Genomic DNA, 15,907 nt, shown 5'->3' on the forward strand with positions numbered 1-15,907 from the left:
GAACTGGCGGGGAAGACAATTGGCCTGGCTGAACAGGGAGCTTTTGCTGGGACTCAGGAAAAAAAGGAGAGTTTACCACTTTTGGAAGAAGGGGTAGGCAACTCAAGAAGAGTACAGGTATCTCATTAGGTCATGCAGAGAGAAAATTAGAAAGGCAGAAGCCCAGCTAGAACTCAATCGGGCCACTGTTGTAAAAGATAATAAAAAATGTTTTTACAAATACATTAACAACAAAAAGAGAGCCAAGGAGAATCTCCATCCGCTATTGGATGTGGGGGTGAACATTGCCACCAAGGATGAGGAAAAGGCTGAGGTACTTAATGCCTTCTTTGCCTCAGTCTTTAATAGTCAGACCAGTTATCCCCAGGGTATTCAGCCCCCTGAGCTGGAAGACAGGGACGGGGAGCAGAATAAACCCTCCATAATCCAGGAGGAAGTGGTAATGACCTGCTACACCACAAGCCTATGGGGCTGGATGGGGTCCACCCAAGAGTACTGAGGGAGCTGACGCAGGAGGTTGGCGAGCCACTCTCCATCATTTATCAGCAGTCCTAGTTAACAGGGAAGTCCCTGATGACTGGAGGCTTGCCAATGTGACGCCCATCTACAAGAAGGGCCGGAAGGAGGACCTGGGAAACTACAGGCCTGTCAGTCTGATCTCGGTACCAAGAAAGATTATGGAGCAGTACATGCTGAGTACGCTCAACAGGCATGTGCAGGTCAACCAGGGGATCGGGCCCAGCCAGCATGGGTTCATGAAAGGCAGGTCCTGCTTGACCAACTTGATCTCCTGTGACCAGGTGACCTGCCTACTGGACGAGGGAAGGGCTGTGTATGTTATCTACCTGGACTTTAGTAAAGCCTTTGACACTGTCTCCCACAGCATTCTCCTTGGGAAGCTGGTGGGTCATGGCTTAGGAAGGTGTAACCTTCACTGAGTAAAAAACTGGCTGGATGTCTGAGCCCAGAGAGTTGTGGTGAATGGAGTTAAATCCAGTTGGCGACCGGTCATGAGCGGTGTTCCCCAGGGCTCAGTTTTGGGGCCAGTCTTGTTTAATACCTTTATCAGTGATCTGGATGAGGGTATTGAGTGCTCCCTCGGTAAGTTTGCAGATGACATCAAATTGGGTGGGAGTGTCAATCTACTTGAGGGTAGGATGGCCCTGCAGACGGATCTGGACAGGCTGGACCAATGGGCTGAGGCGAACTGTATAAGGTTTAACAAGGCCAAGTGTCGGGTCCTGCACTTCAGTCACAACAACCCCATGCAATGCTACAGGCTTGGGGAAGAGTGGCTGGAAAGCCGGCGAACAAGGACCTGGGGGTGCTGGTCAACAGCCGGCTGAACATGAGCCAGCAGTGTGCCCAGGTGGCCAAGAAGGCCAACAGCATCCTGGCTTGTATCAGGAATAGCGTGGCCAGCAGGAGCAGGGAGGTGATTGTCCCCCTGTACTCAGCACTGGTGAGGCCGCACCTGGAATACTGTGTACAGTTTTGGGCCCCTCAATACAAGAAAGACATTGAGGTGCTGGAGCGTGTTCAGAGAAGGGCAACAAAGCTGGTGAAGGGTCTGGAGAAGAAGTCTTACAAGGAGCAGCTGAGGGATTGTTTAGCCTGGAGAAGAGGAGGCTGAGGGGAGACCTTATCGCTCTCTATGGCTACTTGAAAGGAAGTTGTAGTGAGGTGGGTGTTGGTCTCTTCTCCCAAGCAGTTAGTGATAGGACGAGAGGAAATGGGGTCAAGCTGCGCCAGGGGAGGTTTAGATTGGATATTAGGAAAGACTTCTTTACTCAAAGAGTGGTCAAGCATTGGAACAGGCTGCCCAGAGAGGTAGTGGAGTCACTGTCCCTGGAGGTGTTAAAACACGTAGACGTGGCACTTTAGGACATGGTTTAGTAAGCATGATGGTGTTGGGTTGATGGTTGGACTAGATTATCTTGGAGGTCTTTTCCAAACTTAATGATTCTATTCTGTTCTATTCTACACCATATGACATCATGCTCAGCTTGTAAAGCTAGGGGAAGAAGAAGGAAGGGGGGGACATTCGGAGTTACAGCATTTTGTCTTCCCAAGTAACCATTATGTGTGTTGGAGCCCTGCTTTCCTGGAGGTGGCTGAATACCTGGCAGCTGATGGGAAGTAGTGAATGAATTCCTTGGTTTGCTTTGCTTGTGTGCATGGCTTTTGCTTTACCTATTAAACTGTCTTTATCTCAACCCACAAGTTTTCTCACTTTTACTCTTCTGATTCTCTCTCCCATCCCACCGCGGGGGGAGTGAGTGAGCGGCTCTATGGTGCTTTGTTGCTGGCTGGGGTTAAACCATGACACCAGCAAAAGATGTTATTAATGTTCAGCAGTGAGCATACACGTATGCAGATAATGAAACATCCTGAACTGTCAAGTATTTCTTAAGATTTAAGTTGCTGATGCATAGACAGATACTTTATCACAGCTTTAATGCTCCTAAATGAGTACTTGTTAGCTATAGTGTACTGCAAAAGCCTTAAGATACACTTTGTATAGGAGCAAAAAAAGCTCATCTCTACCTGTATTCTAGAATCACTTCTTTTTAATTCATCTGGATGATGATTGACAGGTGTACACTGGGTAACTTTATTACTTCAGCACTGTGAACCAGGATCTTAGCCATGATTAGCTGGATTAAGGCTGTGCAGAATTCCTTTTTATATGAACTGTAAAACTATAATTATGCATGATAAAACCTATTCGTGTTTAAATGCAGTAAAAACACAGGATGTGGAAAAGCACATTGACTGTATGCTTTCTTTTGAAAGATCTGTAATAGAACATACATGATAAATCTCTTGTCAGCAAATACTACATTCATTGAGGAGGATAACATTACGTATGAAGGCTTTCATACCTGTGCAAAGTTAAGATTTTTCTGCCGAAACAAAAAATACCTTCATCTACGTGTTCATGGCAAATGAGAAGACTGGTAGTATGCATTTCTTCCTCTGAACACAACCAACATTTCAGCTAAGAACTGGAATAGCTAAAGTCATGTTAATCTTTTGCCAGAAAATTGAAAGAAACATTTTTTCATGCCAAAAGTTGAGATATTTTCAATAACATTTTTGATGTCTAGTAATATTTTTAAAACCTTTAACTTAATTCTTGGAGGGGATGTGTAAGTGCGTGCATGTATGTGTGTTAAGTAAAATAACTGGAATAAAATGGCTGGTTGTGTTACTTTCTCATCTGTTATTTCTCCATTAACACAAAAAAGAAAAGTTACCACGTTTTTCCACTTTTGAAACTGCAGTGGCAACTTTCTTGTGTGTATTAAATAAAGAGGTATTCAAACCACTACATTCCTTGTAATGTTTTTCTCTCAATACTAAAAGCACCATGTTTCACTACGTTTCTGAGTTCTTGGCAACTTTCTTAAAGATGCTGCTGTTAAGTAGTGGAGTCCCTCCACAGCTGTTTGGATTGCATTTGGAAATGAATGGATTAAAGAGTTGTTTCCATTAAATCTAGGCTTTAGACAAAAATCGATATTAAACATCTTTTCTGAGTGAGGAGGATATCTCTTGGCTACTTAAGAAGCTGAGCAGGAACTGAAGGACTTGGGGGGCAGGGTCCAAAGTGGCAGTGCCCTTGCCATCGCATCCAGCTTGGGAGTAAGCCAGGCCAACCAGAGCAGTGACAAATGTTCCTTAGCTGCCTCCCAGGATGAAAACCAGAAGCCCAATCACCTCAAGGGTGTGTATGGCTATGGTGGATCCTCTTGCACCCCTCCTGGGAAATATATATGCTCAATTACCTCTCTGAAATGCCTGTACATGAATGCACGCAGCATGGGGAATAAACAGGAAGAATTAGAGATCTGTGTGCAGTTGCTGGGCCATGATCTTATTGCAATTACGGAGACATGGTGGGATGGCTCGCTTGACTGGAATGCTGTCATGGATGGCTATTTTTTAGGAAAGCCAGGCCAGCAAGGCAAGGTGATGGAGTTGCTCTTTATGTGAGAGAGCAACTGGAATGTATCGAGCTCTGCCTAGGGGTGGATGAAGAACGAGTTGAGAGCTTATGGGTAAGAATTAAGGGGCAGGCTAATATGGGTGACATTGTTGTGAGAGTTTACTACAGGCCACCTGATCAGGAAGAGGAAGTCGATGAGGCCTTCTACAGACAGCTGAAAGTAGCCTCACAATCACAGGCCCTGATTCTCATGCGGGACTTCAACCACCCTGATATCTGCTGGAAAGACAACACAGCTAGGCACACGCAGTCCAGGAGGTTCCTGCAGAGCATTGATGGTAACTTTTTGACACAGGTGGTGGAGGAGCCAATGAGGAGAGGTGTGCTGCTGGACCTCGTACTGACAAACAAACAAGGACTGGTTGGGGATGTGAAGGTTGGGGGCAGCCTCGACTGCAGTGACCATGAGATGGTGGAGTTCAGGAAGCAGGGCAATAAGTAGGATTACAACCCTGGACTTCAAGAGAGCTAACTTTGGCCTCTTCAAGGACCTACTTGGAGGAATCCCATGGGTTAGGGCTCTAGAAGGCAGGGGGGTCCAAGAAAGCTGGTTAATATTCAAGCATCACTTCCTCCAAGCTCAAGATCAATGCATCCCTACGAGTAAGAAATCAAGCAAAGGGGGCAGGACACCTGCATGGATGAGCAAGGAGCTTCTGGCAAAACTCAAATGGAAGAAGGAAATTTATGGAATGTGGAAAAAGGGACAGGCCACTTGGGAGGAATATGAGAACATTGTCAGTGTATGCAGGGATGCAGTGAGGAAGGCTAAGGTCCACTTGTAATCTGTAATCTGTAATGTAAATCTGGCAAGGGATGTCGAGGACAAGAAGGGCTTCTTCAAGTACATCAATAGCAAAAGGATGACTAGGGAAAATGTGGGCTCAGTGCTGAATGAGGCGGGTGCCCTGGTGATGGAGGATACAGAAAAGGCGGAGATACTGAATGCCACCTTTGCTTCAGCCTTTACTGCTAAGGCTGGCCCTCAGGAATCCCAGACCCTGGAGGGAGGAGAGAAAGTCTGGAGAAAGGAAGATTTTGCTTTGGTCGAGGAGGATCAGGTTAGAGATCATTTAGGCAAACTGGACACCCAGAAATCCATGGGTCCCAATGGGATGCACCCACGAGTGCTGAGGGAGCTAGCAGATGTTATTGCTAAGCCACTCTCCATCACTAAAAGGTCATAGAGAATAGGAGAGGTGCCTGAAGACTGGAGGAAAACCAATATTACTCCAATCTTCAAAAAGGGCAAGAAGGAAGACCCAGGAAACCACAGGCCAGTCGGTCTCACCTCCATCCCTGCAAAGGTGATGGAACAGCTCATTCTGGATGTCATCTCTAAGCATGTGTCCTGGTTTTGGCTGGGTTAGAGTTAATTTTCTTCCTAGTAGCTGGCACAGTGCTGTGGTTTGGATTTAGCATGAGAACAATGTTGATAACACGCTGATGTTTTAGTTGTTGCTAGGCAGTGCTTACACCGGTCAAGGACTTTTTCAGCTTCCCATGCTCTGCCAGGTGGACAAGACACTGGGAGGGGGCACAGCCAGAATAGTTGATCCAAATTGGCCAAAGGGTTATTCCATACCATATGACGTCATGCTCAGTATATAAACTGGGGGTGGGGGGGGAGGTTGGCTGGGGGAGCAGCAATCGCTACTTGGGGACTGGCTGGGTGTCAGTTGGTGGGTGGTAAGCGGTTGCATCACTTGTTTTTCCTGGGTTTTGTTTCTCTCTCTTGTTGTTCTCCTTTTCATTACAGTTTTTTATTATCGTTGTTGGTATTATAATAATAATTGTTATTATTATTTTATTTCAATTATTAAACTGTTCTTATCTCAATCCATGTGCTTTCTTACTTTTGCCCTTCCAGTTCTCTGCCCCATCCCATCGGGGCGGGGGGTAGGGTGAGCAAGCAGCTGTGTGGTGCTTGGTTGCTGACAGGCGCTAAACCACAGCACCAGGGGATAGGCTGTGCAGGCCTGAATACCTCCCTTGCACTTCTTGTTTCAGGTCAGGTCATGGCTTCATGTCTACTTGCAAAAATCTTAGCAATTGGGGGAATCCTGCTCCCTCTTTGAAAGTAGCCATAGCACTCAGCAGTGCAGGGAGCAAACATCTTTCTTAGAGAGTCATCAGACTTTCCACAGTCAGAAGAAAGAAAGCAGGGCCAGTGCACTAAGCAAGCAATGAAATAAACAGTTTGTAACTCAGCTTCAAATTCTTTTAGCATATTTACTACTGTGTCCAAGAGGGAAACATCATTTAACAATGGGAAATGAGAAGGCGGTCATTTCAGAAAGTATCCCACACAGAGAGGAAATTCTGCAGTTTAATGCCAGGTAAGAACAGGTAGTTCAAATTTACAATCAATCAAGCATAATAATTTTTAACGTCCAGCTCCGTTTTTCCAGGAATACTATTTATAAAGTACAGAACTGTAAAGGTTTTGTATCTCGATGCTCTCATTAAAAATACCACTTTATACTGACAGCTTTCTATAATCATTACAAACTCCAAGAAGATTTTTTTTTTAATAGAAGCTTCCTTTACCAACCAGCCTGTGCTTCATATCAGCTGTCAGAGAATGACTAAGACCCTTTTGTAAAACAGACATGCCCAATTTTAAACAAGCCCACAGCTCAGCAATGCAAGACAACACACTTACTGTTTCTGAGGAGAGAAATTATTTTAAATCAGCTTCCTTGTTCCTCCCTAGAATCAACTGCTGCTGATTGAAGCATGCTGTACCACAAATGCTAACAGTCACCATAACTTAAGGGTATAAAGTTCCATTTTGATGTTGCAAGTATGAACATAACTTTTTGGTAGGTTGTGGGGTTTTTGGTTTTTTTTTTGATGAATACTAAAGACAATTCTGCTCAGGATCAGTTTGGGACCGTGTTATATGAGTGCACAAACACACTGTGATAACAGGGTATTACCAGTTTCTTGTTTGCAGAGCTGCTATCAGTCTTGTCCCGTTTTTGCAGAGTTGTGCTTCCAGGGGGCTAGAGCAGAGCCAGTCCCTCGACACAGCTCTTTCTTTAGGTATGTTGCTGAGCCCACGCAGCCAGGGAGAGGGCCAGCATCATTAAGTATCCTGGTAAAATGGAAGACTCTGCAGTGTCTGGTGACTCTATCAGCAGCTGTTGTTTAAAAGGAAGAAATGGCTTGGGGCTCTTCCTATAGTACTGAAGAGTTGGCAGCCTTTTCTCTGTCTTAGTTCTTTAGCTGCCTTGCTGGGCCTGCATGTAGAACAAGGGATGATGCACTTCTAGAAACGTGGCTTGGCCCACAGCTGCAAAAATAATTCTTCTATTCCATACCACTACAAACTGACAGGTGAAAATAGATAATACTTCCTAACCAGAAAACTTTGTAGGACTGTTGAAAAAACATTAGCTCAGACTCAAATGAGTTTACTTGCACACATACTGTCTGTGTTCAACTTAGAAGTGGCTGGGAAAGACTCTTGGTGCAGTTTCCAAGCCTGTAAAATGTGATGCATGGTTGCAGCTGCTGCAATACTGGTTTTTTTCCAGTGGAGTCAACATGGTATTCAAGATGATAGTGCTCTGTTCAGGCACAGAAATATGAGTTGTTCAACTACTGTACACATTAGTGGCACTCTCTCAGACAAATATTGAGGATATAAACAGCACTCAGATAAGCTGTAGAACAGTCAATACAAAAGCATATTGAAGAAAGATATAAGCTGAATTAGGGTTGGAGTCTTTGTTCAAAAATGAAGCATGCAATGACCTGCTAAGTCACGTAATGAATTAAAAGCAGTAAAAAAATTCTGAAGGGACGAACACGCCTTTGACAGTTGACTTCAAACTGGAATGAGCTTCCTGCTCATTCAAGTAGCTGGCACGTTTTTATGCAAGGCCCATCCAGCTTTTTGCCAGTTGTATGTATAAGGTGTACAGTAAATCAGCTGTCAGCACACTACTTTCATGAGGGAAAATGATGGATAATGTGTAGAAATTAGGGTATATAGAGTATATTGCTTTTCAAATAAATAACAATGACTCCATCAGTAATTCATATAATCAGTGTGTCTGTAACAGGACACTTTATTAGCATGCCAGAGATGCTCCACGGAAATAGGAACAATTCTAAGACTGCCAGAGCAGTATTGTACCACTATTACCTGTACAGTTCTGGTTTAAAAAAAAAACAAAAAACCCAACAACAAAAAACCCATGAAAGAAAAAGCCAAAATCTTCCAGGAGCAAGAAACAGTAATTTGATCAGTGTTAAGGCAGCATGTGGGAAGAAGGCCTCAAAAGGTGCTTGTTGGAGAGAAACTACAGCTAGGGATCAGTGAGCAGATGGCTCCTTCCAGCAATCCTTGCAGTGAAGCTGAGCAGTCAGTCTCTTCCTACTGCTGCCATGACACTTCTCTGTGCATACCACCAAGAGAGATACTGTACCTAAGGAAACCTCGAGCAGAGTATGTCAGCAAGCAGGAAGTCAACACGTGCAAAGAACTGAAAGGTGCTTCCTTATTCTTATGGTGCCATAAGAATTTTTGTTATTTATAAAAACTTAAAAAAAGAAAAAAGAAAAAAGAAAAACAAAGGTGCCTGAGACTATGTCCTTCCATGGTTTTGTTGTACAGCCAACCACCTTTGTGGTGCCCACTGAAGGAAATGGTTGTTTTTCAGGTCAATCACTGCTGTGTGATGCTCCACAAGCTGTGTGGTGCTTGAAGGGCTTTGTAGAGGAGTAGGAAAGAGCATGGAGGGAATGCGAAGCATGAAAGCATACTGCTGCTTTGGCTGTGAAGATGCATGTGCACAGTCATATAGCTTGAATGGATCCATGGTGCTGCTGCAGCTGGCAATCAGACAAGTTCCTTCCTGAGTGGAGTGAGGCACTTGGGACATAACCTGCTCCAGGGTCACATAAGGAATCAAGAGAGCTGCTGGGACTGATGATCCTGGATCCCACTCCCTTGCCATTGGCTTTAGTGTACGCAGCGCTCTTAATTTCCTTGAGTCAATGAGCTAGACAAGGATGGTGCCAACTGCAGTGCTTGGAAAGGAAAGGCCTCAAAGCAGGGAAGCAGATATACCAACACCTTCTGAATACCCTTAAATTTCCTCCAGTCTTCCTGCTTTCATTACATTTGTATCTTCTTTTGTATCCACCTTTCCAACAGCAGTTCAGTAACCAGCAAAACACTTTGCCACCTCATTTCTTCAGCCTTAGCTACAGGAACTTACCTGGTAAACAGGGGAACTCTTCATTTCTCTTCAGTTATGTTGATGCAATATGCCAAGTGCAAATTGTTAAAAATAAGTGTATTTCAAATCACTTCAAAAGCATGAAGAAGGTGCAACTCCTTCCACTTTAGAGACATAGGGAGAGATTAAGCATTCTCCAGGAGACTCCGCTTTGATTTTTAGCAGAGTTCAAGACAAAATCCAATGTACTGGATCCTAGGTCTTCTGCTGTAACTGTGGTGCCTCTGGGGCTTAGGGGACTTACAAGTGCATGAGAAGGATGTGTGAGATAATGAATTGTAATTAAAATCCATTGTAAATCTAGTGTATGCTTCACACCTGCTCCATTCATTGAACTTGAGCATGAAAAAAGCATTCTCAAAGATGAGTGAACGGAAGTGTAATGTAGAAAAGCAAGTGAAAGTGGGATGCCTCTTTACAGATACTTTTCACAGCAATTTGAAAACCACCAAATGACTGTGGAGTCCACCTCTCATTTTAAGAAGTGACTGTAGGATCTCCCACAGGAGGGCAGTGAGGCCTGACCACCAGTGGGACTTAGGCTCCTACCTGTCTTTGGGGTTTTGAAAAGATAATTACACCCAGTGAGTCACTGAACAAGGGCTCCCATCCCAGGATGTTTCAGGATGTACATTTTCTTTTAGCGAGATTCTAGCTTAATGTAGACTCCATTTTTTGGTCCAAGTGTGGCTTTTGATTTCAGCTGCAAAGGAATCTGAAATAAAAAAAGAGCATCTTATGTACAGTTGTATGTATTTGTTTATGTGTGTATAACACCCCCACATACAGACAGACATTTTTTCTGGGGGACCAATTCATACCAGGATTACTGTGGAAGCTGTAAAGTACTTGTTTTACAGTCAGCTGTGGTAGTATAATATTAAATAGAATTTATAGCCAGAGGCTGAGGCAGCAGTTGCCCAGGTATATTGTAGATCTGAACAGAAAGAAATTAACTCTGTAAACTCTAGAGCTGCTGAGTAAATGCCAGGTGCAATATATATAGCAATAGGCATATACTAAAATGCTGAGATCCCGTGAAAGATGTACACCCATTCTCACCCTGCATAAATCAAGATATTTTGACTGCAGTGTTGCTACACTGCTCTCCACTAAGGCAGGGGTGTGTAACTGTTTTGTTGGAAAAATCATAAAGGTTAAATCACATTTTAATAAAAACATGCAGTTTGGGCCTCTTATTGCTCCTTATTGTGGAAGTGGCTCTAGCAATTTTCTCAGATGAAGAGAAAGTCACAAAGGCAAGTAAGCCGTCCTGTCTAGGACACACTGTCAACACACTGAAGTTGACAAGTGTGGCCTTGTCCTGGTTTTGGCTGGGTTAGAGTTAATTTTCTTCCTAGTAGCTGGCATAGTGCTGTGGTTTGGATTTAGCATGAGAACAATGTTGATAACCTACTGATGTTTTAGTTGTTGCTAGGCAGTACTTACACTGGTCAAGGACTTTTTCAGCTTCCCATGCTCTGCCAGGTGCACAAAAAACCGGGAGGGGGCAGAGCCAAGATAGTTGATCCAAACTGACCAAAGGGCTATTCCATACCATATGACATCATGCTCAGTATATAAGGTGGGGGGAGTTGGCCAGGGAGCAGCGATTGCTGCTCGGGGACTGGCTGGGCGTTGGTCAGCAGGTGGTGAGTGGTTGCATCACTTGGGTTCCCTTTCCTCCCGCCGGGTTTTGTTTCTCTCTCTTGTTGTTCTCCTTTTCATTACATTATTATTATTATTATTATTATTATTATTATTATTATTATTATTATTATTAATAATAATAATAATAATAATTATTAAACTGTTCTTATCTCAACCCTTGTGTTTTCTTACTTTTGCCCTTCTGATTCTCTCCCCCATACCACCAGGGGGGAGGGTGAGTGAGCAGCTGTGTGGGTCTTGGTTGCCAACAGGGGCTAAACCATGACAGGCCTTCCAGCCTCTGTGTGTACAAACCTCAGTCTCTGAGCAAGTCTTAAACTGAAACTTCTGCAAAATCCTCAGCAGAGTAATTTTTGTCTCCAGCAAACCCATCTTCCTGCCCATGCAGCCACGGGGTCCTGCCCCAAAGGGCAGGTATGCAAAGGGATGGCGTTCCTTCTTGGCCTCCTCTGTAAACCTAGAAGGTGCAGAGATGGAAACCAGTTCAAGAAATGCTTTTTGTTCCTGATTCCATGTTTTTAATTTACATCTCAAAAGGTGGTTATTTCAATTGGTCTTAATGAACAGGTCAAGGGGACTATTGAAAGATTATGTCCTGATGGGGCTGATGCCCTTAAGTAAACAGATGATTGACTTGTGGCCATCAGCCTTTGTCATTGGTGATTCCAGGAGAGAACAGACAGGCATTAGTATTACTTCCAATCTGTCTTTAATGAATTGCCTTCATTCGGTGACCATGCTCAGAAGAATAACTTCAGGTGCAGACATGCTAGCTGTATAGACCTTTGCATGTATGAGGGAGACATTGCAGCTAAGAGGAAACTAATGGGCTTCAATGTGAACTAACTAGAATTAGCAACAGCACTCCCCTGCTGTGCACCGCAGAAGCAGATCAATGGGAATTTCTCTTTGAAGCTTGCAAGGGGAGATGAAATCTCATGGGATTGGACAGGCTGTGGAAGACAGCTATTACAATTCAATACGGTCATTCTTCTGCTTTTGGCCCAAAGAGACCAGGTTGCCAGTTGGGAAACATTGAAATTGCAGACATTGCTTTTCTTAGAGCTTAAGTACCTCAGTCCGATTGGAAAGACTGCTCAATGTGGCAGCCTGTACGCAGATCTGCATCAGCTAGCTAGCTTTAAAATACTTGATCAACCCATTAGAAATGAGGCTTTTTTTTTTTTCTTACAAGGGAAAAAAATTCCTATTTGAACAACAGTCCAAAGGAAAAAAATTAAACTCTCTGTGTCAACACCTGCAAAGATGGATATATACTGGACAGAGTATGTACAGACGAATACAGAGTATGAGTCAGTACAATTATTAGGGCCAATGCATAATCAACAAGGTGAGGCTCATCCCAGCCTGTGCTGAGTAACTGATCAGAGTACTTCCTTAAAATAAGGAACTTTGCAGCGACGGCATTACCCTGGAAATCTACAGAGTCCTCCCATGTCATAAGATATTTGGAGTTGTTCTGGTAGTACAGAACTACTTTTCCAGTTCTGTATGTGGATAAAAGTTCTGTCCTTCATGTACAGGGTCATCCCTGAAAATCTCTCATCTGTTTGGATACAGTTTGCAAGAACTTTAGACTGCTAAGGCCCAGATAACACATGCAGGGTAGAAAGCGATGAGGTAATACAGGCTGTTTTGAGGTTTGGAAAAAAATAATATTGTGTATTTCTGCTAACACCATCCCCATGCTTAGATATCCTAAATAAAATTGGGATACTACTGCAGAAAGTACTACTGAAGCCCGTAATTTGTGATTGAAGGACCATTAACTCATGTACTGAGCACTGCTGCATATCCCATGCAAACAGGTCAATGCAATTCTTGCCTTGCTCACCCCCATATATCATTCTGGTAAATTTAAAGTCTCCTTTGTATTATTCCTGAGGCAGATTTCAAAACAAAATATTAGAGGAAAAAAGGCTGTAGCTGAATTAATTTATTTTTTGTTAAGCTCTTATTTTATAATTCTTACTAACATTACCAGCTGATACAAGCTGGGGAGAGTGTTACTAATTATGCTTCATTCCTCAGGGAAATTTCAAAAGGGAATTCATCTCAGATACATTACAAACAGCACTGTGTAAGTCAAGGGGACTGCAGCCCCCACTATCCATTTTACCCTGTAATGCGCTTTCATACTACTGTTAAAGTGGTGAATAAACAATTAAGACAGCATTTCTAGATAAGTGTTGCTAAACCACCCCCCTTCGCCCCCCGACTTCCAGTTATTGCTAAGATTCCTCCCCAACAAAAGCTCTGGGGCTCTCTAACCCTGGCATTGCTCTTCTTAATGGCCTAAGGTGCCTGATAGAGCATACACCAAGATTTGCTCCAGAAGGAGCATCGGGCAAATCCACCTACACCATACACATGTTGTCCTGCTGGCAAAGATTGTTCTGCGTTGCCCGCATCACACCCAGTTGTTCATGGAGCATGCAATTTTTTTCTTAGTAGACTTTCCAACATAGTGGTAGCTTAAAATGCAGCTGCCCACAGAACAGCTTAAAATATAGCTGTCCACAAAACAAAATTGTGCTTCCACACAGCACTGCATCAGCTGAAACGCTCCCTGTAAGCTCAACTCAGCATCTGTAAGACAGGGCAGGGTACACGAACACAGCTTGACAGCGCCCCCCCGCCAGCTGAAGAGAATAAATGCTCTATTGTGAAAATACATCTTGCCAAGCAGAGCTAAGAACCTAGGATCCTAACGTATGGACAGAGAGCAAATTCCCAGTGGGAGATGGGATAGGTTCCCCACTCACAGTGTAACCTACACCGTTACAACACCTCAGGTGAAAAGACTGCTCTAAACCAGCCAAGGAGCTGGATGAGTTTCCTGGGTAGCTCCACGCTAGTGAATACGCCATCTCACCTCAGAATTTCTGCATCCAGAGGCGACACTATTTGCAGCATCTGATTTGGAAACAGGTCTGAAAACGTGCGCCACATTGCAACCTTGACCAGACCTGCACCTTCTGTGGGATGCACCACTATCACCACTTGTCTAATTTGGTAGAAATAACATATCTTATGATCTAAATTAAACTGTGCTCCTCTCGGTAGAAATACTGCTTTAGGTGAATAGTGGGTGACTGTGGCTGTGAAGGAGCAGCGGGATCTGGTGTCTCCACTGGACAGGTTGGAGTCGTGTGCCCACCCTAACGAGTGAAACAGCATTTAAGGCAGGCCTTTGATCTAAACAGGCCCAAATAAGAACTTCAACCTAAGAATGGAAAGCACTACTCCACGCACCTCTCAGGAATGAACTTCTCAGGCTCTGGCCAGAACTCAGGGTTGTGGTGGAGATGTCCAACTGCAGTTTCAATGACAGCCCCAGCTGGAATACGCTGTCCCAGCACTACACAGTCTTTAGCTGCTTCCCGAGTGAACCTGCAACAGTAAGTGTCATGTATGCCAGGTGATTAATAAAGGTAAAAACACAGCAGGAGGGAACCATAAAAGTCAATCTCTTCAGCTGGACTGACCCCACGATTTTGGGAGTAACACTTTCCCAGAAGATAAATACAGCAATCATTACTGATGCTAGTGTCTTCTCAGCTTACAACCATCTCCACCTAGAAGCACACAGTTCCAATCCAGCTGGCTAACTTTTGCCCTTTTCACAGTAAAGCATTTCTGGTTGCTTACAGTATTCCAAAATGTTAACTGTTAAACTGCAATTTTGCTGCTAATGTTGGTTTTAGACTAATTTTTTAGGAAAACTGCAGATGAAATGTGTCAGTCAACTCTAATAACAGGCAGAAAGAGTATGATGGTTTGCCTTCAGAAAAAAATTAAATTGAATATAGGTTTTGAGTTTATTTATTTGAGAAGCTCCCCCACATTGGGACAGCACCTGAAATTTAGCAAGGGATGGTTTTAACGTTAGGGCTAAGTGTTCTGCTGCTGCTACAAAAATACAACGAATTCACAAGCCTTGGAAAACTGCAGCTCACATATACTCATCAAAGATAGGCATGACGTTAGCAACAAAACTCTCCAGTTTCCTCCCACCCTGTGGTGACAGGTGACAGAGTAGGACTGTCCTTAGGAACCTCATCGTGACAAGACGACTGAGAAAAGCTGTCTGCCAAAGCTGAGCTTGGGTCTGTAAAACTTATAAGAAAACAGTGTGTGGGTGTGCACGTGTGGTGGCAGATCCTGATCTAGATCTCTTGGTGCTTGGGTGGTCACTACAGACCCCAAACCAGCCCAGACCCAGGCGGGTGCCCTGCGATCTCAGCCTAGGAGCTATTCCCCAGCACCAGCTGGGAGCACAGGGGCAAGCCAATGTGCAGGAGCTCTCTTTGCTGCTCCCCATGCTGTGCCTAAAAAGTTGAACAAAGATTTCAGTTTCAGGGCTGACAGTCTGGTATCATTACAGGAACACATTATTTCCTTGCTGTCACCCATCTCTCTCTTTCTCATAGACAAATAACAGAGGCTCCAAACCTGGAACAAAACACTGGCATCCTAAAAACCACATTGACAAGCCATCATTCTCATTCTTACATGAATTTGGTGATAGTGGAAACGTGAGTTCTGGGGAAGAAGTTTCTCTGGCTAGTAAGTTAATTTTTAAAAAAAACCAACTCATTTTATAACAAGCTTGACTGCTACTGAATTTTACCTTAACTCAGCATTATCCTGTCATAGGCAATTAGCATCTTTCCAAGGCACTGGGCTGTCCTATCCATTCCACATCCATCAAAGTAAAAGCTAGATCAATAAACACCACCGACAACGCCAACCGAAACTTCGGAACAACTTTGCTCCATTCTCATTCTGTTTCCCATCTGACAAACATTGATTGTTTCCCAGTGTTTCAGCTGAAACTCAGAGATCCCTGATGCTTTAACTGGCAAAACAATTTCCTCTTGTATACCGTGCATAACATCGTAAAGCCCAGTCATCTCATCCAGGAGCAAGTATCTTTGACATTTAT

General features: G+C 43.8%; 1 protein-coding gene across 1 annotated transcript in view; it reads right to left on the reverse strand.

The window, feature by feature from the left end:
• Nucleotides 1-9,793: 9,793 nt before the first annotated feature.
• TBXAS1 (thromboxane A synthase 1) overlaps nt 9,794-15,907 on the reverse strand; it is a 231,588-nt gene continuing 225,474 nt past the window's right edge. The window contains exons 11-13 of the mRNA XM_075706989.1: nt 14,215-14,352; nt 11,233-11,395; nt 9,794-9,982 (exon numbers count right to left, since the gene is read on the reverse strand). Coding sequence (XP_075563104.1) covers nt 9,908-9,982; nt 11,233-11,395; nt 14,215-14,352 — 376 coding nt within the window. The 3' untranslated portion in view covers nt 9,794-9,907. The remainder of the gene's footprint in view (nt 9,983-11,232; nt 11,396-14,214; nt 14,353-15,907) is intronic.

The sequence above is a fragment of the Pelecanus crispus genome, chromosome 1 (assembly GCF_030463565.1).
Source record: "Pelecanus crispus isolate bPelCri1 chromosome 1, bPelCri1.pri, whole genome shotgun sequence".
Classification (NCBI taxonomy): Eukaryota; Metazoa; Chordata; class Aves; order Pelecaniformes; family Pelecanidae; genus Pelecanus; species Pelecanus crispus.